General features: G+C 39.3%; 4 protein-coding genes across 8 annotated transcripts; 2 read left to right on the plus strand and 2 right to left on the minus strand.

Annotated features, from left to right (window-relative positions):
- Positions 1 to 694: 694 nt before the first annotated feature.
- mecr (mitochondrial trans-2-enoyl-CoA reductase) lies at positions 695 to 7,772 on the plus strand. 4 transcript variants are annotated; one of them, XM_028579980.1, is made up of 11 exons: positions 695 to 886; positions 1,041 to 1,118; positions 3,020 to 3,117; positions 3,281 to 3,412; positions 3,520 to 3,663; positions 4,256 to 4,358; positions 4,548 to 4,650; positions 4,752 to 4,825; positions 4,921 to 4,981; positions 5,067 to 5,139; positions 5,221 to 7,772. In XM_028579980.1, the coding sequence occupies exons 3-11, from the start codon at positions 3,045 to 3,047 to the stop codon at positions 5,382 to 5,384; spliced, it is 927 nt and encodes a 308-aa protein (XP_028435781.1). In that variant the 5' UTR covers positions 695 to 886; positions 1,041 to 1,118; positions 3,020 to 3,044; the 3' UTR covers positions 5,385 to 7,772. The 4 variants fall into 4 exon arrangements, with proteins under 4 accessions (XP_028435781.1, XP_028435780.1, XP_028435779.1 ...); XM_028579979.1 differs by having other exon boundaries at positions 695 to 791; XM_028579978.1 differs by having other exon boundaries at positions 695 to 1,118.
- On the minus strand, positions 5,720 to 9,329 carry smpdl3b (sphingomyelin phosphodiesterase acid like 3B). Its single transcript, XM_028579977.1, has 8 exons — positions 8,748 to 9,329; positions 8,442 to 8,655; positions 8,043 to 8,140; positions 7,783 to 7,926; positions 7,431 to 7,600; positions 6,889 to 7,069; positions 6,564 to 6,697; positions 5,720 to 6,434 (listed from the first exon to the last, which is right to left on the minus strand). The coding sequence occupies exons 1-8, from the start codon at positions 8,806 to 8,808 to the stop codon at positions 6,072 to 6,074; spliced, it is 1,365 nt and encodes a 454-aa protein (XP_028435778.1). The 5' UTR covers positions 8,809 to 9,329; the 3' UTR covers positions 5,720 to 6,071.
- rpa2 (replication protein A2) lies at positions 8,543 to 15,167 on the plus strand. 2 transcript variants are annotated; one of them, XM_028579983.1, is made up of 9 exons: positions 8,543 to 8,864; positions 10,466 to 10,557; positions 10,780 to 10,881; positions 11,765 to 11,878; positions 12,355 to 12,429; positions 12,659 to 12,775; positions 13,159 to 13,299; positions 13,841 to 13,935; positions 14,668 to 15,167. In XM_028579983.1, exons 1-9 carry the CDS (start codon positions 8,807 to 8,809, stop codon positions 14,753 to 14,755), a joined length of 882 nt encoding a protein of 293 aa, XP_028435784.1. In that variant the 5' UTR covers positions 8,543 to 8,806; the 3' UTR covers positions 14,756 to 15,167. The 2 variants fall into 2 exon arrangements, with proteins under 2 accessions (XP_028435784.1, XP_028435785.1); XM_028579984.1 differs by lacking the exon at positions 8,543 to 8,864 and adding an exon at positions 9,909 to 10,246.
- A 186-nt stretch (positions 15,168 to 15,353) lies between these two features.
- On the minus strand, positions 15,354 to 22,317 carry themis2 (thymocyte selection associated family member 2). Its single transcript, XM_028579975.1, has 7 exons — positions 22,279 to 22,317; positions 21,146 to 21,266; positions 20,568 to 20,708; positions 20,056 to 20,481; positions 18,211 to 19,430; positions 17,794 to 17,914; positions 15,354 to 16,800 (listed from the first exon to the last, which is right to left on the minus strand). The coding sequence occupies exons 2-7, from the start codon at positions 21,246 to 21,248 to the stop codon at positions 16,688 to 16,690; spliced, it is 2,124 nt and encodes a 707-aa protein (XP_028435776.1). The 5' UTR covers positions 21,249 to 21,266; positions 22,279 to 22,317; the 3' UTR covers positions 15,354 to 16,687.
- Positions 22,318 to 22,319: the final 2 nt, after the last annotated feature.

The raw sequence follows: 22,319 nt of genomic DNA on the forward strand, positions 1-22,319 counted from the left end.
AGAATTTTCTGCTTTTCTCCTTAACATGTAAATTATGTCTGGTTGTGGACTGTTATTCTGACAAAAGAAGACATATGAAGATGGAATAATGATTCTGAGAATTTCTGATGGCAATTATTTGCTATTTTTTAGACATTTTCTAGACAATCAAGATTAAAGATTTAAAAAAAAAGATGAATCGATAATTAAATTATCATTGGTTGCAGTCTTATAGTACTTCCTTTTGCAAGGTCGTGAAGTGGAAGTATGGACATACTTAGGCCTAAGTAAAATCACCACAAAATTGTAAAGTATTTGCATACATTAAGTTACATTTCACAACTGTTGATAAGATATCCTATCATCTGAGTACATTTTTGTTGACTCAAAAAAGGAATACACAGGGTGTTCATGAGAAACAGCTGACTAAAAGGTTCCCACTAACAGTGTCACAAAAGTGAAACGCCGAAGAAAACAACAAATTCCTCTTTTTTTTTCTCCCTGGTAACACCCTGAATACCTAGGTACTGTACCGTGTATCTACCATAGACAGTATATAAGGTATCTACACAGTAACTAATAGCAGGGTTGTTTGTTTATTTCTTTTGAATTAATTCAAACCTAGACTCTATGACGTTTCTATGAAGTTCATGGTATACACTCCTGTACAGTTGGTGGCGGTATAATACAAAAGTAGTAATCTGCCATAACAAGAAGAAGAAGAAGAACAAGAAGAACTAATAGCAGGGAACTGCTACTGCGTTTATCCACCAGAGGCGCTTTTCTCTGTTTATATTTTCAATGACACATAGGTAAAATCCAATATGGCCGTGCAGGGAGAAGAATGCTAGCAAAACTCACCCTTCAGATGACAAATATTACTTCAGAGTGGTATTGTTTTAATATGGTAAAGTGAACTCGTGAGTCGCAATGTGGCTGCCATTCCGCATAGTCTTTTTAAGAAGCCAGACAGTTTGCAGAAGAAGCTTTGCTGCTGCTCTTGTAAAATGTTCAAGGCACAAGGAGAACGGTAACGTTACTGCTAATGTTTCTCTCTTCAGTCATTCAGCTGGACTTGCAGCACAGCCATGCAAGGCTCTTCTGTTCCGAAAACATGGAAACCCTTCTGAAGTCGTTCAGTAAGCCTTTTAAAATAAACATGTCGTTTTATTTGTTTCTGTGACCATACATATGCAATAGCATACCTTACAGTCAATATGTGGCTAAAGATGCTCTTTAACGGAGGTGCGGCCGTTAACCAAACGTTAATTTGCCATAGCAACCAGGTCCGTGTACTTGGCGGCCAACGGATTTTCGTTTTGAAAGGAAAAAAACAAAAACGAGAAACGGCCAGTTTCCCAATTACCATTAGTAAATAGAAAAACAAAAAACGGAAAACAACCCATTATTCGTTTTTTGTTTTGATATTAAAAAACGGAAAACGAAAAACTATCTCGTTATCCGATTTTCTTTGATGTGTTTGTAGATGGAACTCGGAAATTAAATTGTGTGTATAAATCTTATTCCTCATTCATTTTTTTCGTGACCCGGAAGCGATCGTAGGTAGTAAGCGGCTTTTTTTTTTTTTTTTTTTTTTTTTTTTTCTGCTATTTCTTCTCTCTTATGTAATGTGTTTGTCTGTTGTCTGCGAGGACATTTCATTTACTGTACCAGGCCAAGGTTGGTTGTTACTATTGTTCAATAAAAAAAAAGAAAATTAAAAAAAAGGTATTAAGCGGCTGCATACCCGGAAATCATTTGGACATCAATATATCAAATAGTTTGTTTGACAGATATTTGCCAAAGCAATGGCGCAAAACAACGTTAGTCCTTTTATGTGAAAATGAGAAATTTTGAAAATGTTTTCGCTTCATTATTATTATTATTATTAGACTATGATGGTTGTCTTGTTGTGTAGACTCCTTTTTGATGAATGAGAGCAGTCAACGCTAATCTCCTGTGACCACTTCATAATAAAAGTCAACTTGTGTTTCGCCACAAGTCCCTGCTGAGCACACCACCTCCGTTTTTTGTTTTTCTATTTACTAATGGTAATTGGGAAACTGGCCGTTTCTCGTTTCTCGTTTTTGTTTTTTTCCTTTCAAAACGAAAATCCGTTGGCCGCCAAGTACACGGACCCAACCAGTTGGTCTTCTTTTTTGAAGTATTTTCTCTTGTAAACATTTTAAATACGGTTAAAAAACACTTCTGATATCTTATCTTTGTGTTGCTTGCCCAAGTTAAGTTTTCAAGTGCAACTTCTTCTTCGCTTATTCGTGATGTGCGAAGCCGCAATGGGCTCATTCATTGCTGCCCCCTCAGCTCGGAGGGCATAAATACACCTACTGGTACCTGACGGTTAATCAGAACCACAGTTGTAGTGGCAGTTTTCCCCCAATGGCCACAAGGGGCCACAATAAGCACATTCCACACTCGAAAACACCTTTCTTTAACTGTCTATGGAAAACACAAAGGTGACATTTATGCTTTATCGGAAGTGTTTTCAAACAAACAGCAAGACGATAAGTAAAAGAAAATGGTTATGGTGGTGCAATAGTTGGGAATTAACTTTAACTTCGTTAAACAATTAGTGGCTGTTATAGCCTTCCTGAGTAGAATGTGGAATATTAGGCTTCAACTAACAAATATTGTCATTATCGATCAATTTTTTGAATAATTGTTTAAAAATGTTATAAAAAGTTGGAAAAATGTCAATCAAAATTTCGCACACCCTAAGATGTCATATGCAATTGCTGGTAATGTTCTACCAACAGTCTTAATCCAAGTGCTAATCAGTTGACAACAGATGAAAGCAACAAATCCCCATATTGAGAAACTGGAGCAAGCAGATCAATATTTCAAACAATTAATTGATTTTTAAAATGGTTATTGCTTTTCTGTGAAATGACTTATTGAATTAATTATCTATCTGTGATAGTCTGATGTGCTGTATTTAATACAGTAGAATGCTGTCACCAAACCAAAAACAATATGGAGTATACATATGCTTTTCATATATGTGAGTTTATTTGGTTGCCAGGTTAGAAGATGTAGATCTGCCCCCCATGGGTGCGAAGGATGTCCTGGTTAAAATGCTGGCAGCTCCAATCAACCCATCTGACATTAACATGATTCAAGGTATTTGTTTTTTTGGTTACCTCGACACTTAAGAGCAGCACCCAAACGGTAGCTCAATTTGAAAGCAGCTCTACCAACAGGAACAAGATAGCCAAAAAAAACAAACACAGTATTTATGTGTTTAGGTATTAAGACCAGTGGTTAATCTGACATTGTTCATCAGGTACTTATGCTATCCTGCCTGACCTCCCAGCAATTGGGGGCAACGAAGGAGTGGCCCAGGTCATAGAGGTGGGTTGCCAGGTGAAGTCCCTCAAAACAGGAGACTGGGTCATTCCAAAAGATGCTGGTCTAGGTAAAAAAAAAAAAAGAAGAAGCTTGAATTACATAAATGAGTCCACACATTCACAATTATGTCTCCCAACATGAACTCTTAAAAGTTTTATACGTTTGTGTGAACAGGGACGTGGAGGACCGAGGCAGTTCTAGCAGAGGATGATGTCATCTCGCTGTCGAATGACATTCCCTTGTTGTCTGCTGCCACACTGGGGGTGAATCCCTGCACTGCCTTCAGGATGCTCTCTGACTTTGAAGATCTCAAGCCAGGTAATCATTTCCACACACAGGGTCAGAACATTATTTTTCTTTCATAGAACCACAAGCCCCTGGATTACACATACAGAGGTAGACCTAGAAGGAGTCCCATTATTTTACTCATTATGTTCCACTTTCAAAAGGAAATGTTGGTTAAATTGCTTTTTTAGCAAGAAGATTGATGAAACCATCTACCCATGGTCGCAGAAACTATCAGTAATAATGTAACAACCAATATTTGAAAAGAAAAGAAAGATTTTTTTTTTTTGTTAGCATGTGTGTTTCAAAATACCAGTAAAGCACAGGTGACTTACATGAGTAGTCCTCACTTCGGTCAGTGAAGTTAAAGCCACTTCCTTGGTCAAGTTTATGGTCTGGTATTTGCAGTGTGACCTTGTATAGGAAGGAATCCTGCACCTTCAAAGTTCCATGAGTGTCCATTAACCAACGAGCAAGCTGGTAGACACATGACGGTAACAACGAGCCCAATTTAGGTGCTGATAATATACAGATCTAAATGGAGATTTGAGGATGCAGTATTTCTGCCTAAACTGCTGTGCAGTGCCATCATGTGACAGTTTCCCTCAACCTGCTGTCCTTGCAGGGGATTCTGTGATCCAGAATGCAGCCAACAGTGGAGTTGGGCAGGCTGTAATACAGATTGCTGCTGCGAGGGGAATAAACACTATCAACGTCGTCAGAGACAGGTAAACAAGTATATCAAGTCTTTTCAGGAGAGGAAACTTCTCCTTCTCAGTCCTAATCATTGGTCAGGTAATCAGTTCACCTGACTGTGAGATACTGGGGTCTTTTGTCCAAGGGTAACAGCGGGAGAGTTTTGTGTGCTAGAATTTATGACTATAATGAACTTGTTCATTGATTCTTCCTTTTCAAAGGCCAGAGTTCACACAGCTCAGTGATAGGCTGAAGGCCATGGGAGGAACTCATGTGATCAAAGAAGAGGCACTGAGGCGGCCTGAGATGAAGGAACTGTTCAATGTACGTGGGTCTGAAGACATCCTAAACAATAGGATTATGTGGCTTTAGCTATTGGTGAATAAGCACAGTCATAATTATGTTTTTTCTTTTCTTTTAAAAAGACCTGTCCAAAACCTAAACTGGCACTGAATGGAGTCGGAGGCAAGAGCGCAACAGAACTGCTTCGTCATCTACAGTGAGGATATTGAATCATCTTTGCTGACATGATCTAATATCTTTCACCAAAGAGAAAATCTGATCGTAACATGACATAATTCCCATGTATTCCAGGTTTGGAGGATCTATGGTGACATATGGAGGGATGGCCAAACAGCCAGTTACTGTCCCTGTGGTAAGATGAAGCTGCCTATGGTCTCCCATTACATTTCACAGAGATACTTTTCTCTCAGCACGCTTACTTAACTTGTTCTCTCCAGAGTGCTCTTATTTTCAAGGATGTGAAGGTTCGGGGATTTTGGGTCACACAGTGGAAGAGAGATCACTCAAGCGGTGAGTCGGCATGGAGTTTACTCTTTCATCAAAATAAGTCTCTTAAAATGAATTTAATGAGAAATTATACTTTCTCTTTAGATGGGAGGGCATTCAGAGCCATGCTGGATGAACTGTGCCACTTCATTCAGCAGGGAAAGCTGACAGCTCCTGCCTGCACCGAGGTAGGCCTCCGAGACTACGACAAAGCTCTGGACACAGCTATGCAGCCTTTCACCTCAGCTAAACAGGTCCTGATCATGTGAACAGACTCATCAACTAATCAATACACTGTCATGACCAAAGTGTATGAACTCAATTGTAACCCCAGGACTGCCACATTATTGTTTATGTGTCAATCAAATACACTGCTCAAGCACATACTCAATAAATGTGTCTTCACAGCAGGTGCAAAGTCCAGCATCTGTCACATTATGACCTTTCAGTTCCCCTACATTTACTGACGGTAATTTAAATAGTCATTAAATCTTTATATAGTGATATGGAAATTTGATATTAATCAACAGATTTACAGTTGCGATAATACTGATACTCACGGTGTATTGATTCTTGCTGTATAAATAACATTCAACCAACCAACAACTGTTTTAGCCATTTTATTAAATAGATACAGCAGAGTTTGACGGTAAAGCTTGGGGGAAAGAAACATTTCACAAAAGTCTACTTTAGCCTCTTGAGCCACATAAATACCACATTCTTTTTTTTTTTTTTTTTTTTTTATATTGACTGTAAATACAGTATTCTACCCAGCACCAATAAACCAACGTCAAGAGGCCACATCAAAGATTGCTGAAGCCAAAGGTTATTGTTTCCCTGCTTAAGTACATCTAGTGACTCACTTACATTATAGATGGAAGATGATTTAAAAGAGATATTTGTGATGTTTACTGTTAAATATTTACAGGACCACATTGATCCGTGATAGATGATCACTACCAATTGGCAAACGCCAAACTTACAGCCATGGAGAGGACCGGTAGAAACCCACCATAAATGGCAGCGGCCCCTTCTTTTTCCAGACAGTGTTCGTACCTGTCAAAGTCTACCTCTCTGGCTGCACACACGTGGTCAACACGGCAGTCACTGTTACACTCTGTCAGATCATAGCTGACAGAGTTGAACTCATAGTACTTTTGTAGGTAGCAGCGGCTACTAGCAATGCGCTCCAGAGCCTGATGCATGGAGGCTGGGGAGGCGTCTGGCACTCTGAAGCTCTCTGTGAGTCGATACTCTTTCTCCCAGCGTCCACGTGCTGCATTAGCACGAGTGAGGTTCAAATAATGGGTCACCACATCCTGAGGGTTTAAGAAACAGAAACAGAAACAATAAAAGCGCTGGGAGCTTATGTGGAGGCTGTATGTTGCAGCTTAGAAAGGCTCCTAAACATATTTAAATAGAATTTATACAGACTGGTCTGGACTTACTTTGACTAGGAGTGTTTGGGTGTCATATTCAAAGACACGAATCCCAGGGTTGTTGGCTCCATCCACGACTCCAGGAAGTGACGTTTTCCACGGTGTGACACCAGGGCTCAGGAACATCGTACTGATAGGCGAGCCTGTAGAAACAGAAGGGCCATCACCTCTGATTACCACAGTATTATGTGCCAACAGGTAAAATTTGGACACTTAATGTGAGAAGCACTGTGCACCGCAGTGCAGAAATTAAAAAGTTAATCACTTAAATACCAACTAAACACCCCAAAGCAAAACAAAGAAAAGCAATAGTACTCGAACAATCTAACCTTACCCTCTGAGTTGTAGAACATTCGGAAGCTATCAGTATGATGATGACCAAAGAACTGTCCAAGTATGACTGAATGATGCTTCTGAATTAAATCCAAGTATAGCTTGTTGAATGAAGGCATGAACCATGGCTTATTTCTCTTCTTCTCAAAGAAACCCGGGGGAACATGGCCAATGATGTACACCTAGTAAAGAAACCAATGTAGAGTTAGCAAAAAAAATCTATTTTCATTCCCTGTAGCCAGAGTTCTACTATTTCAATTCATCTTTTTGCCAGACATGAGTTCAATTGAGCTGGAGCACCTTCAGATTTAGGGAGTGTTTTGGTTGTAAACATGTTGATATCTTTTCCAGGAGATAATCATTCATATAGGGGATGCAAACTGAAAGTATTCTTCCTGTTAACCCTGGTAACCAGCGTTAAAAAGAGAAATGAGGTATTCATTACTCACTGATAGATTTGTTGATCTCTAAGCAGTAATTCAAACATGACATTAAATCCAATTTAACCACTGTTGCAAAGCACAGATAGACAAGATGCTTTGCCTTTTCTTTGTTGTTGGCAGCCTCTGTAAGAACCTGGTCCGCCCAACTAAACTGGCCAGCTGGGTCGTCCATGTCCTGGGTTGCCTTGTTCTGGTCATAGTAGAGATTAGTGTTGAGGACCAGCATCCTGAACCCTGTTCGATTCAGCAGCTTTTCTGTGTAATATCCACCTACAGCATGTAAAGAAAAATATTGAAGAAAATGCATGACACAATTGGACGTGTGCTTTTCAAATGTATAATGCCAAGTGTCATATGGTGGGTGATTGGGTGATTGATTGTGTTATAAAAATAATGAAGCAATTGTCGTAATATCAAAATAAAATCTAAGTATCAAAGGAGAGTCTATCAACCTTTTTTAAATGTTCCACGGGACTCTGGATCCAGCCAGCCTTGCCACATTTCTGCTGTTTGGTTATAGATGTAGTTTGGGCCTGCAGGAAGCTGGCTCTTAGGGTGGTAGTCATGGTTGCCCAGGGCAGGGTAAACTTTAGTGTCTGAAGAAGGTTTAATCAATAATACGAGTTCATCAATACTGCAACACTACAGTAAATGTTGATCTCTGATGTTTTTCCCCTTAAATACACAGGATGTCTCTTGACCTCACACTTACTTGGAAACACCTGATTTATAATGTGGGTAAGACTGCTGATAATGTGGAGCACTGCTTCTTCTCCCAGATCCTCATTGGGTACATGTGGTGTGTCGTCTCTGAAAAGCAAAACAATAACTTGTAGATAGTTTTAGGATAATATGCTAAATGGGCAAAGTGATTATATTTTGAGCCCCACAGTTGAGAGAGGGTTTACTAAAGCAGAGTCTGAATATAATTTCCAACGGAGGCACACAGGCAATATACTTTCACTGGAACAATACTTCCTAGCTGTGTCCTTAGTGCACGATATCTGGTTAAAAACAGTACGAAGCTGCACATGCATTTCTCTCTGGAGATGGACTTGGTACTCAACAAGCCAGCAATAAAGTTACAATCAACCCTAAAGTGGATACATACCCTGTCCATAAAATAAAGTCCGGGTCTGGTAGAATATCCTTCATGGCATACACAGAGGAGTTTATAAGGAGCCATGGCGAGTCACAAGCATAGTCTCCAAATTTCCCCGCACTGGCCGCAGGTCGTGTGCCACTTGATGCGCACACAAGTTCAGGATTATCGGTCAGATTGTAGGTCGGGTCCCAGTGCAGATCCGTGATGTGCCAGAAGTTTCCTGGATAAAAACGGAATCGCAACATGATGTTGTCCCTGCACGATGGGAGTTATTCAAGAAACCTAATTGTAGACAACAATAAGGCTACATACCTGACAGTGCAACGACCTCTTTTAAAAGTAGACAAGATAGGAGCAGTCTTACTGTGGACATGTTGAACTCTTTGAGGAAAGCAAACGTCCGAAAAAGTCAAGTCCCTGTTATGAGAGGTAAGTCTTTAAAGGGCAAACAAGATAAGATACAGCTATGATAAGATACAGCTATTCATGACGCGCCTTTCGCCTGAAGGTGGTCCCTTTATTACTTATGAGATACTTTATATTTTGTTCCCTCCATTGTTAAAATTGTAAATGTAAAACGAAGATTATCAACCTAAATAGCCCAATGTGTAAGCTACCTGTTTGGCGTATAATTAAGTTAATTAAGTTTAAACGTCAATATGCATTTTTATGAAAGGACAAATAGCCGCAAGATTAACTGATTTTGGCAGCAGTCCCAAAACACACCAACTGTACTAGGCTGTAACCGGTAGATATGAAGCAACATGTAGGCTACAAATACTCCAAAGATTTTTATTCCGAGATTGAAACAGTCTGATGACTAGATCAATATATATGTATAGGCTTATTTGAGAATGCCATAAAAAGGCATCAGATCCGGGTTCTTGAGTGCCGATCCCCTGTGGGGTAAAAATAAAATAGCAAAGCCCTAGTTGCCTTTTATGGCGTAGACCTACATTTCATTGAATATAAAAAAGGCAGAACAATGTGAGATGGGGTTGTAATTTAACGGTAGATAGTTCAACGTCGACAGTAAGATATTACTCCAGAAGAAGAACACTTGACAAATATACATATTACATTAGGTAGTTCTCTTAATACATAGGCTACATGGTATAGACATTTAGAATTTCAAAATTGTTAAACGCTTGATGATATAATGCCTATCGTTATTAAATATACAATAACGTTTACTGAGAAATCATGTATATTATCAGGTAGGCTGAATGAGACTTTGAAATGTAGTGTTTTGGATACGTTCACATAACAGTTGACACGGATGCAGTGATAGCAAAAGTTATTGTTGGACATTCATAGTAGGCTACAATTAATATTTCCAGCAGGACGAGAAGGCAGCACAGCCTTGGATGACAGCGCAATATTATTTATCCCTGACCCATGCCTTTCAGGCACTCTTTTCTCCGAGGCTGTATAGGCTACCGCTCCCAACAAGCTATATCAACCGAGGTTTGTAATTAGACGCTTACGGTATGGGTAGGGACATTGTTTTCTTAATACATCCATGCCACTGTTGAGTATTGGAACTGCTACAAAGACGGCATTTGTCCTCCAGAGAAGAACAACTGTCTGACAAGCCTGAATCAGGGCTGAAACATCCTGTGACAGCCAACCGTTGGGTAGATTTCGCGGGACTTCTGCTACGCGCATGCGCGGTGTATTGAGTTTGGCGCGCGGGACTACACAAGGAAATCTACAGAACTGCGTGCTGTTGTGCCTACTATATAGTGTTAATAACATTTCAGATTAGCTTTTATTGACCTAATTACAAGGAACCAACATGTGGAACCAGGGTGAGTTTTATATGCGCACTGTTGGCGTTCATAACGTGGTCGAGTCGGCTTGTTGACGTTGTCTGGCTGCGGCTAACGTTAGGTTGACTAACTTGCCTCTTTGTTGTTGTGTCTTTGATGGTAACGTAAACGTGAGTTGAGGAAAACGACTGTTTTAGCTAAATGGGAAGAGCAAACGGCTCCTTGTCTCAGCTGTCTATGCCTGTCTTGCTTTTTCAGGAGGGCACAGTGAGAGTATGGGCGGAGGTTACACTCAGTCTCCAGGAGGCTTTGCATCACCTTCCCTATCCCAGGGAGGAGAGAAGAAAGGGGTTTGTAACGATACTGAAGTCTACACTACAACTTCTTTTAATTCCAATCTAAACTTGAAACAACATCAATCAAAATAATATTATCCCCAAAGTTGCAAATTCACATTTTAAATAGATTAGGTTTATCCTATCAGAAACATAGCCCCTCTTTCCCATTTAAACGTTTGTTCACATACTTCTGTGTAATTATGGAAACACTGACCGTGTGTATATGTTTTGCAGAGAACCCGTGCCACACAGATAATCCCCTGCACAGTGTCTCAGATGATGTCTGCTTCCCAGGCTGATGAAGCCTTCAAAGTAGGAGATGTGGAAGTTTCCCAGGTAAACTGAAGCAAAGCAGTGACTACTTGGTGGCAGAACATAACCATTTTGTTCAATGGTGTCTGATGGTGTTATTGCATACGACTGAAACTAATGTGTACTACATTTATCAGTTGATCTCTATTGTTTATTATATTATGTTATCAAACGTTTTGGCTTCTATATGGGGACATGACAGAAAAACAATCAGAGTTGGGAAAGATGCCTATCACAATTTCTCTGAGCCGTCGATGATGTCTTTAATTACCTTTTTTGTCCAACCACAGTCTAAAACTCAAAGATATTCAATATACAACGATACAAAAAAGAGTAAGCAAGCAGTAAATCCTGATTTTAAAAGCTAGAACTAGTACATTTTTGTTTGGGAAATTACTTAAAGGGATACTTTCTGCTGCTAGGGGTCTCTCAACCAAAACAATGGATGGTAAACAGACTTTTGATGACATTGGGAAGTTGCGTGAAATAATGGGAGTTGTAGTTTTTAGTGTTAAATACTTTCGCTGGTTAGAATGCATCTGTTCACGGACAAGTTTACCGATTCAAGTTTTTCACGTCACGTTTAGTAACGTTTATTCATGTTATTCTAATAAAATAGCTGCAATTTCCCCAACATAATTAAGTTTTTCTTGATTCGATTTTTATTGTTAGCTGACCAAACCAGCTAAAACCATTAGATATTGTCAGAGGGGGAAAAATTATGAATTGTTTTGTGCATCATGTACTTACTTAAGATATGCTACACTACAACATGTTGATACACCCCTATAATAATAATAATAATAATAATAATAATAATAATAATAATAATAATAATAATAATAATAGCAGCCATTTAACCTTCTTGATCTTACTGTTGGATAACAATTCATGTTTTATGTCATAGGTTACCATTTTGGGTATCATCAGGAGCACAGACAAATCCATGACGAACATCCAGTATAAGGTCGACGACATGACGGGTGCTCCCATGGATGTGAAGCAGTGGGTAGACACAGAGGTCAGCGACGGTGCTTTTATCCTTGCTCAAACCATTACAAAATATTCTGCTGTTTTATTTCATCTCAGTGACTTGTGAGAGAATCGTGAATCATTTGTCTGTTTTTAAATATAAACACAATAAAACCCAATACCAATAGTGATGACACACAAGCATTAGTGTACATAAAGGTCACATAAATGTAAAATGTGCATGAATATGCATACATGAGAAAAGATTAAAGCAAGATTAGAGACACTCATACCATTGTGAATTAAGATTGAAAGGCCAAGACCCAGACCAAATGTTACGTGATGTTACGTGCTGTGGCAATAATCCCACACTTTTTGCCCCAAGAATGCACCAACTCAACATATTCCTGTTGGACAAACTGAACATTGTTTTATTCTTCCTTGTTCAGAAGCTGTAGCATATCTTTCTTTGGTAAACTACACAAATTCTGCCCCTTAGCAACCCTGTTGTCTTGGTTTGTATAGGATCCCGGTGTGGACAGCACCGTCCTGCCTCCGGGCACGTATGTCAAAGTCTCTGGCAATCTGCGCTCCTTTCAGGTGAGTTTACCGTCCTAACGTCCTCTCCACAGTACTCCGAAACAAATAGGAACTTTAGCTTTATGATCCCTTGCGAGGACACGTGATATTTATTTATGATATTTCATTAGTTTCATGAGCAGCTGTGTTGTACTGAACGTTTTGTGTTTTGAAAGTGTTATTCTAATGTATAGCATAGTACAGTATGTACAGAATTCAGCGTTACTGAATCTTTGTCTTCCTGTTTCAGAACCACCGATCTATCGTGGCATTCAGTGTGAGGCCCGTTGAGGACATGAACGAGATCACCTCGCATATGCTGGAGGTTGTCCAAGCGCACATGGCACTCGGCAAATCTCAGACCATGGTGAGAGCTCCTACGCATTAACCTCATCAGTCTTTGTTTGCTGTTGCAAACGCACACTTTGAGGAGGTCAGGTTAGCTATCAGTTCTTAATAAATTAAAAAGTACCTATTTTAAAGAATGCTTTGCTAAAGTTAGTACTGGAAAAATCCGCTAAGTTTAAACATGTCATCATTTTAAAAAGGTACTGATAATCTGGCATAAACAAATCAATGTGATGCTGAAAAGCGGTGCTATTAATAAAAGGATGTTTTGTCGGGCAACTTTTATCTGAGGAGAGTATACTATGCCTGGTTTCAGCATGCACCAACACTGGTGTGTGGTGAATTTAGCTTTTCTCAGCGAGGGGACATGTTTGCAACAATTTAGTTCTGTTTCTCTTTCAGACCGGTGCCGGAGGAGGAATGAGCAGTGGCATCACGCCCATGTCGCGACCGGGCAACTTGGGAAACACGGGAAGCATGGGAGGGGGCTACGCAGGTGCTACCGACATGACTAACAATGGGTTAAGCACAAACCAGAATCAGGTGAGCTTAAATCATGTGTTAATATTGGAATTTTAAAATGCGCTAGTTTTAGAACGGTTTGCTCCATTATTATATAGGTAGACACAGAGGGACCACTCAGTCAGTGTGTCCTGGATGCCGACCTAACACTTGACAATGAAAGCCTAAATTGTTGTCAATGTACTTGACATTTACTGTTAATTTGATAATTAAATATATTTTTAAGCTTTACAAACACACACAAAAAAGCCTTTTAACATTGATCTGTGAACATAAATATGCGACAGTCTTCATCAAAGCAAGCTGTTTGCTAATAGATGTTTTTGTCAATCCAAAAGCTTTTTCACCACATGCACCGAGAAAAACATTGCACTAAACAATGCTAAGTGTCTCATATTTCCTGTCCCTCCTTACAGGAACTACTGGCACAATGACATAAAAATAGTTTACTCAGAAAAAAAAGTAATGGATTCACAAATAGAAGTTTCTAGAATAGAAGGAATGCTTCTGTATTTGTTTTAATACATCATTCCCTCCCCCCCCCCCCTCCAAATCTCATAAGGTTCTGAGTTTAATAAGAGGCTGCCCAGACCCGCAGGGCATCAGCATTCAGGACCTAAAGCAGAGACTCAATGTCATGAGTCTGGCTGTCATAAAGTAAGAAAAGTTTAGTTCTCTTTTTCTTAGCTAGTTTGACCACTGATGTCGTAAGTGTGCATACTCACACCATATGAAGGCATTATCTGTAAAAAATAATCTGTTGCATTAAGGGTTGTTGCAAATGTAAAACCTAGTGTGAAACCTAACCCTATTCCAGGAATTGACGTTTACGGCAACCTCGTAGCTGTTCTTTTTGTACAGGTTATGTGACCAGTGGCCAGCAGTTCAATTTTTGCATTTCTTCTTCAAACTTTGTTTTGCTGTCAAACCTTTCAAAAAAAATTTAATCTGTTTTATTTTTCTTGTCTTTCTACTTCATTGAATTTAAAAAAAAAATCAAGTCTTTGTTTTTTGTGATCTGGATCTCTTGTAAAGCACTACAGTCCTCATTCTGCATTAAAATGCAGCTATATGTATATATTGATTGTATTATAATGCAAGACCAAGAAAACCAACAAATTCTCACATTTGAGAACCTGGAACCATCAAGTGTTTGACATTTTGCTTGAAAAATTACTCAAATGATTAAAATAATCGGCAGTTAATTTTCTCTGGATCAATCATTGTTGCCGCTCCAATTGTAAATGTGTCAAAGAGCTACATCTTTAGTAAATATAGTGGAAATCAGAAGTTGCAGACTGTTGTAAGTTGAAAAGTTGTATGTGTTTTGCTTGAAGTTTATATAAAAAGGGCTTCAAAATATTCATATTTCTCTTTGTGCTCTAACAGGCAAGCAGTGGAATTCCTAAGCAACGAAGGTCACATCTTTTCCACCATCGACGAAGATCACTACAAATCAACAGACAATGATGATTAGATTGCTTCACCTTTTGGCACCAGTTATTTGAGTTTAACCTGATACAAGTCATTCGGTTTTTATAACTCATAGCTAACAACTAAATCACAATAATGCCGCAGAACTGAGTGACCTTATAAGAATCCTTCTCTGTTAAGGTACTGTAGTGGGTGTTAGTTGAAGAACACATGGTTTAGGTTTGGTGAGACCTTTCGGTTTAAACGTGTATTCCTGAGGTTGCTTCTGCTATTTTGCAAGTCCCAAAGGTGTTGCTGTTGAAGAAGCCGTTGTTGGCTGTTAATACTGTTATTCTGTATTTTCCACCTCCATTGTAAAGCATTTTTGTAATTTTAAAGATTTGGAAAGCAAGTACTCAATTTATTTTTGTCTACGTAACTTACTTTTGCCAAAATTAAAGATTATACAAAATACAGTTGGGTCATCTACCAGGAGCTCTTTTGTTTTATAATTTACACAGACAAATTTTAAATATTTTTCTAACATTTCCAATATAGTCTGTAAAGTGGGCTTTATTATTCATGCCCTTTCACCTTTCCACATTTTGTTGCATTAAACCGTAATTGCAAAAAAAATCCCATCCATACACAAACCCATGATGAACAAGCAATTTGTGCAAATTTATTAAGATGTAAATACAGAAATTGCTCTTTTACATGGACATTTACACAAACATTGATTGGGCACGATGCAAAAATGTAGACCAACACATCTGTTGATATGGTTCCTCTGGTTCACACAGTAAACAGGTTTTATCAAAATTGGAATAAACCAAATAAGTAAGCACATTTTGTAGCCACTTTTTATGATGATGGATGTCTAAAGTACAACAAAAAAAGCTACAGTATGTTTGTACCTCAAAAGAAATAGAGAGGGTTATACAACATTACCTTATTTTGTTATTTCTGTGGCAGTGAGTCAGTATCTCCAGAGAGTAATTTTAATGAAATAAAAACAAAAGCAGGATTTGAAACGTGGCACCTTTTTGAGCTCTCACATAAATAGTTTGATGTGACGGCTGGGAGAACTTCTGCTATTTCATTACCCTTACATGGCCCAATGAGAAGCTACAGAGCTGCAATTTTGTGGTTTTTTTTTTGTAGATTAAGACTGCTTCCCAACAAAGACCGTATACTACATACATATATATACCACATGTATACTGCAGGAGGTTGCCATATACATTAAATGCCTGTACAATAAAAATGTATACCATTACAACCTCTGTGAAGCTTATAAATATGCAATATTTTTTTTTTAAACAAGGTATTTTAGTTACATAGTTTTTTTGTGGTGTTGTATTAGACTGGGTGTTGCTGTTATTTTGTTCCAAAATGGACTATATACAGAAACTGCTTAGTTTTGCACAATATAATGCTATTGTATACAAAACAATACAAGCTACAGCCCCCAGAACTACCATATGGTTAGATCAATGCTTTGCTAAATAGTTTGAACAAAAAGCACAAAATACTACAACAATAAATACTACAAAGGAACTGTTTTTTCAATCAAAGTTTGTGGGTGTTATACTGTACAAGCACAGCAACAGCCACTTACAACCTTGAAGAGGATGACGTGGGTTGAGCGTAGAAATGAATGGACGAAGAATGAAAGTTTCCCTGACCACATGAGAAGCAAGGATGTTGGGTGCTGCCTCGAACCAAATGATCTCACGGGTCCTCACAGATGCAATATACTGTCAGGAGTTTATTGCTGAATAATTTAATACTTAACTGAAATATCTAACCTTGTGTTAAACTAATTATTTTCAGCATGAAATTAAATTACAATACTTAGGATTCAATGGACAGGTTCCTTGGTTTGGCTTCAAAGTCTCAGAATATAAATCTATGCCTTGGTACTTTGCCATGAAATTATTCAAGATAAGGGGGCCCACCGACCATATGGGATATTTTGCTGTCGCGGTCATATTTAGTAAAACATGACGTTCTCTTGTGCTTTCTTCATCATCGTTGTAAAAGTGTCGTCCACAGTTTCATAGTCATGGTCGCTGTCCACGTCTGCTTCAACGTCACCCAGCGGTACTGGGGGAGAGGGGTACGGTTTATTGATCAATAATATTCACAATATTTTATATTTTTCTCACTGTCAGCATATACAACTAAAAGACAAACAAGACTAGGTCAAAATCAGTATATGGCTGGACCGTGTATGGTCAATATTCTCAATTGTGGCCAAATTATTACAGGAGCAGTTGTGTCTATGCATATACAGTAGATAGGCCTATTAAATGTTCCTCTGTAGTAGTGCTGACCCATAGTATTTTCATGTCGTCGCAATATGGACACCTGAATAAGGAAAATCAGTTTATTTAGGGATGTGTACAGAAACCCAGTACTTTAGGCTACAGGCCCTGGGGCTTATATATTGACTTTGCTGTTGTAAACATTACTGTTGCTGCTAAGTCAAATTTAAGTCCAACTGGCAAAGATATTTTTACATGTGTAGGCCTACTCCTTTTTGTTATTTGAGTAGTTTATCTGTTAGCGGTCCGTAATTTTGCTGTTGCAGCAATACTCTATATTTTTGCAAGAAAACACACTGGTAATCTATAATAAACAATATAGAAGACACATTATATATGAATTCAAGGATCTGATTCTGATAAATGACCATATGTGCTTCCCCCTGCTTGCCAACCCTTTTTTTTTTCCTGCCACTCTCCTTGCTGTTCAAAATGTACTATTTGCTCCTGCTTGACTAGCATTTGCTACAAACTTCAGAGACCCTCTGTTTCAATAAGCGTCTCTGTTTTAATAACTATATATATAAAAAGCAGGATTCATATATTGATGACCTGTTTATAAATATTTACATTTTCAGTTGGAACAAATGGGCATTGGGCTAGGTACCACAGACAGAGAGGGCAAGTTAAAAGGTATTGTTGGTTTTGGTCTTTTTGTGCTATTTGTTTAAAATAATAAAAACAAATTCTATAAAAATATAGAATACCATCAGAATTAGTGTTGCCAGTATGGCTGAAACCTAGGCAATAGAATATGCAGAAAGAGCTTCACCTTTTGTCTTCTTCGACTCCTCCCTTTTCACATAAGTGTTTGGCAGAGCCTTGCCTGTTGTCATGTCAGCCGCTGACTGCTTTCGGGGTACGACTGGCGGAGGTTGATCATTCATGATAGCCTAAGAGGAAGTCAGAAAACATTCTGCGTTATTGCACGCTTGACATCTTTATTACAAAAAAAAGTGGAAGCATTATTTGTTTGCATAGTCTATTTCTGCTTCCAACCAGTTTGAGATTTCCTGAAAGTCAAATAGTGAGAACATGTTTTTGCCAAAGACAGAAGTCAGGATGTGCTGTGTTTCAAAGAATAGCTTGAGACATATGACAGGAAGAGCTTGTAAAAATGACAGCTCAACCACAATATATTCTAAATATCTCTAGGGACTGTAAAACAACAATGTAAAGCCATACTGACCGGAGGAGGGGGTGCTGGGGGCCTTTTCTTGCTGTTTAAAGTCAAATCTGCTAACGCCTTGGTTGGAATGCTTTTGTCTGATGCATGTCTGGATTTGCCTGCTTTGGATGACTTCCCCGAGGATTTTGATGATGTTTTTGAAGACTTTGAAGATGACAGATTTCGCTTTGGTGGTCGAGGTGGTGGAGTTGCATCTGAGTTGCTGTGTTTGCTAAATTCATAAAAGAATGTGTTTGTCACCTCGGTAACGCTATCCACATGGCACTTAGGTGGTTGACCGTTGGGCCAGGGCAGGGGGTCCTTGGTAAAACAGACGGACATAGAAACCCAGTTGGTTGGGATCTCGAAACAGTGGTCTGGCCTGTGTGGAAAGCTCGCCTGGATGGTGGGCTCTAGCATAGCCCCCTCTATTCTGAGACTTGGAAACCCAACTAGTGGATCAGTCTCGAGTTCAGTATCCCGGTTCACTACTTTAACATCCAGCGGCAAACTAAACTCTTTACCCAAGTCCCTGAGTCTGTACTTCTTGTTATCAGCGAGTACCTCCACAAAGTGGCCCTGCATGTACAGAGGCATGAGAATATCCTCTCTCTCATCCTGCTGCTTGACCTCCTCTTCATCATCATCATCATCATCCTCGTCATCATCCGGCTCTTGGAGACGCTGACACAAAAGAGCCTCGACGGACTGCTTCTGTCTGTTGCTGCTTTCACAAGGCAACTCCATTGTTTCGCAGCGAACAACCTCCAGCTGTTCGCCCACACTGAGGTTAGGCAGGCCCTCCTCCTCAACTCCCTCACAGCTCCTTGTTACGCTGACCTTCAGGCCTGGTGCCTGGATCAAAGCAACATACAGCTCATACACTGAATTAAACTCTCTTGGCCGCCTACGAAATCGTCCACCATATTGCTGAGATGCCAGGAAGTACTGCTGTGCCCTTCGGCTCTTCAGGTTGGATAACAAAGCCATAGCAGAGGTTCCTACCTTGTGGAAAATGAGGTGGCTGCTCTTACTAAGTTTTGGTAGCCAGCTGCACTTGAACAGAGAGCTGGTCTCTGCTCCTTCCAGTATCTCTACTACTGTAGGGAAGGAGTTATCTGGCTGGGCGTGGACCTCCGTCAGACTGAGCGGGGTCACAAAATCTACATCCTTACACGTCTCAGTGACATCAATCACATCCACCTCTAAGCTGGAGGGAAACTTCAACACGTTCTTCCTCACTGTACAGGAAATGAGAAAAATTATGTCAGAAAACGTAATAGAGGCACTTGAGTACAGTGTGATGTATCAATGATGGAAGACATATTCAGAACCTTTACCAGAAGCAAAAGTACTACTAGTAAAAGTAGCAGAACAGTGTAAAAAAAATACAAAAGTACAGCTATATTATCACCAGCAAAATGTAGGGAAAGTCTCACAAGTAATTGTGTGGGGAAATGTTCCATGTCAGTGTTATATTATATTACAGTAGGCTATATTATATTACTGACTGCTAATTTTAACTACTTTATTTACTGTTGGGTAATGTTATCTATAACAATGCATCATATTTAATGAGATGATAATTGTTTTTGTAAAATCTTCATCTGCCCATAACTAGCCTATAAACTGGGAGATAAATGTAGTGGTATAAAGGACAGTATTTGCCTCTCAGGTGTAGGTGAGGAATAAAGTAGCATTCAATGGAAACACTCTAGTAAAAGTACTTCAAATTCATATTTGAGTGCAATACAATGTGGATTATAAACAGAAATGTGAAAATAATAACCATTCTGTAGCCTATATGTAAGATGTAGATAACTTAATAATAACTTATTTTCAAATGAAAAAGTAAGTAATTCTCACAGTTCATGATGGCGTGGACCTGGTATATTGGACTGAGGACAAGGGTTCGTTCACCCTTGGTGGTGTTGATTAAGTGAAACTTTCGAGTACGCAGGCAGGGCGAGGACATGATTTCCTGCAGAGTGAAGCGCTCCTCGTTTTCACACTCCCTGAACTCCCCTTGGAAAGAAAGTGGGATACACACTTCCGCAGAGGCTTCCTGTTGTCCTTGAACATGGCAGCGCACATAATCCTCCTCACCCTCATTCCGCTCAATGGAGAGCACTGTCAAAGCTCTGTTGGCTCCCAGTGTTAAATTGCCAATGGTAATCTTGAAGCGGCTAGTAAAAGTGAAGGGAAGGCAGGACTCGAGGCCCACAGGCCTCAGGCTCAACATCTCCTCGATACTACTGTATGGCATCTCCTCCGGGACAACTTTGAACAAACCTGAGAAACAGCAACAAGTGTCAGTGGTCAGCTACGAAACAAAAGTAGCTGTTCTCACAATAATCTTGTCTATGGCTCAGACAAACCTGTGTGGTTGATAGGGAGCTCAAACTGCTCATTGTTGCTGATGTCGTCACAGCAAACGGATAGGAGCTCAATGTTAAGGACCTTTATTAGATCTCCAGTAGAAAAGCACACTTCACTTCCAGAAATTTCATATATAGAACCTGAATCGGAGAGTGAGAAAGAGAGCAAAGAAGGGACTTTCAACATTCGACAATGAGCAGACATATCAAGCATAAATAGCATGTTTTCTTATTTGTTTCAACTGTGACACAATCACACAATTACTTAATTACCAACCATGAACAATAAAAACATTTCAAGTAAAACAAATGCTCACTATCTTATTTGCTTACAATAACATCTGATTTGGGGCTGGCAAAAAAAGGAAACATGTATAATATATAGATAAATAAATATCTCTAAAAATAAAAATAAAATAAATGTATGCAATAGATACAAACAGACACAAAACAAAAATCCAGACAGTTTCTGATTTGTAGCGATCTAATTTGTTCATATAATCTCTCATCTTATCAGCTATGGGCTCATCTACCCTCATGGTTTCAGTTCACAATGAAAAACAAAAACAAATGCCTACCTTGGAAATACACTCCAGAGCAAACTTGTAGAATTTTTGGCAGACAAGAGTTGTCCAATGAAGCAATTAATTGCTGAAGTGACAAAGCAGTCGTGCCTGCCATCACTGTTGCCTCAGTGTGCTGCTATCAAAAATGAAGGCAAGACAGCAAATGACATGCGATGCATAAAAGGAGGTTGCATTCACAGTGAAAAACCACAAAAGTGAATGAGGAAGTTACAGGAGCTGTTTGCACAATGCTTGCATTTACATGAAGAGAACAAGTTATATAGACTTATGTATTCATATATTATGAAGTGAAAGAAGATTTCTGAGCCTGATTGCAGTGTAAAGCCTTGCTATCACCAATAGACTAAGATACTCTAGGATATATACCTTTATAAGGAAATGTGTCACAATGTGCACGTGTGTGTGTGTGTGTGTGTGTGTGTGTGTGTGTGTGTGTGTGTGTGTGTGTGTGTGTGTGAGTGAGCGAATGTGGAAACTGCAGACTTATTGTAATGTGCACACATAACATCCCAAGGGATAACGTACTCCACTCAAATGGACAAAATCAACTCTTTATGAAAATTGTTTCAAGGTCTAAATTATCCAAAACACCTAATCTTTTTTTGCATGTCAAGCACATGGACAACCCAGCCAATCCAGAAAAGGGTTACCTCAGCTCTTGATCAAATGTCATTTTAGTCACTGTACCAGCCTTACATCCAAATACATCCTGGTTTCAGTACCCTTCAAAGGGCCACATATCAATGCAGCCAGGGAACTTAACCTACCGACACATAGTAGACAACACACTCACTTCCTTTTGCTAATCTGCGCTGTAGAATAAACCAAGCATACTCCCACTTTATGACATGACAAGACAGCCCCCTCACAGCATTTTACAAAACCCACAACACTTTCCAAATCAAGCACTCAAAGCTCAGCCTGGTCTGTTGGTTGAACCTCTTAAGGGGGTTCCCCCTCTTTCCATGGAGGTAGCCTATGTTCTTTTCAGAAACCAGGAGTAGGCTACATAACCCCTAGCACAGTCCTTGCAACAAAATGATGTCTTTTGCAGCATCTCAAAGACTAGCTTTCCACAATTACATAAATCATATACATTTCAAAACCATTTTACTGAAGCATACCTATTTGGAGTCAGAAATTTGGGATCTGAGGACCCCTAGTG

Source organism: Perca flavescens, chromosome 6 (assembly GCF_004354835.1).
Source record: "Perca flavescens isolate YP-PL-M2 chromosome 6, PFLA_1.0, whole genome shotgun sequence".
In the NCBI taxonomy this organism is placed as follows: Eukaryota; Metazoa; Chordata; class Actinopteri; order Perciformes; family Percidae; genus Perca; species Perca flavescens.

What these genes read in the sequence shown, in the direction of transcription:
- rpa2 (XM_028579983.1), top strand. Translation starts at nt 8,807, where the DNA reads ATGTTGAACTCTTTGAGGAAAGCAAACGTCCGAAAAAGTCAAGTCCCT. An exon ending in AGCAGTGGGTAGACACAGAG is followed by an intron (nt 11,879 to 12,354) that starts GTCAGCGACGGT and finishes TGGTTTGTATAG; the next exon opens with GATCCCGGTGTGGACAGCAC. An exon ending in ATGAGTCTGGCTGTCATAAA is followed by an intron (nt 13,936 to 14,667) that starts GTAAGAAAAGTT and finishes GTGCTCTAACAG; the next exon opens with GCAAGCAGTGGAATTCCTAA.
- mecr (XM_028579978.1), top strand. Translation starts at nt 910, where the DNA reads ATGTGGCTGCCATTCCGCATAGTCTTTTTAAGAAGCCAGACAGTTTGC. An exon ending in CTTTGAAGATCTCAAGCCAG is followed by an intron (nt 3,664 to 4,255) that starts GTAATCATTTCC and finishes CTGTCCTTGCAG; the next exon opens with GGGATTCTGTGATCCAGAAT. An exon ending in AGATGAAGGAACTGTTCAAT is followed by an intron (nt 4,651 to 4,751) that starts GTACGTGGGTCT and finishes TCTTTTAAAAAG; the next exon opens with ACCTGTCCAAAACCTAAACT.
- smpdl3b (XM_028579977.1), bottom strand. Translation starts at nt 8,808, where the DNA reads ATGTCCACAGTAAGACTGCTCCTATCTTGTCTACTTTTAAAAGAGGTC. An exon ending in CCGTGGAACATTTAAAAAAG is followed by an intron (nt 7,601 to 7,782) that starts GTTGATAGACTC and finishes TACATGCTGTAG; the next exon opens with GTGGATATTACACAGAAAAG. An exon ending in CCCAAACACTCCTAGTCAAA is followed by an intron (nt 6,435 to 6,563) that starts GTAAGTCCAGAC and finishes TTAAACCCTCAG; the next exon opens with GATGTGGTGACCCATTATTT.
- themis2 (XM_028579975.1), bottom strand. Translation starts at nt 21,248, where the DNA reads ATGGCAGGCACGACTGCTTTGTCACTTCAGCAATTAATTGCTTCATTG. An exon ending in GGTCCACGCCATCATGAACT is followed by an intron (nt 19,431 to 20,055) that starts GTGAGAATTACT and finishes TTTCCTGTACAG; the next exon opens with TGAGGAAGAACGTGTTGAAG. An exon ending in CCCCAGCACCCCCTCCTCCG is followed by an intron (nt 17,915 to 18,210) that starts GTCAGTATGGCT and finishes ACTTCCTCTTAG; the next exon opens with GCTATCATGAATGATCAACC.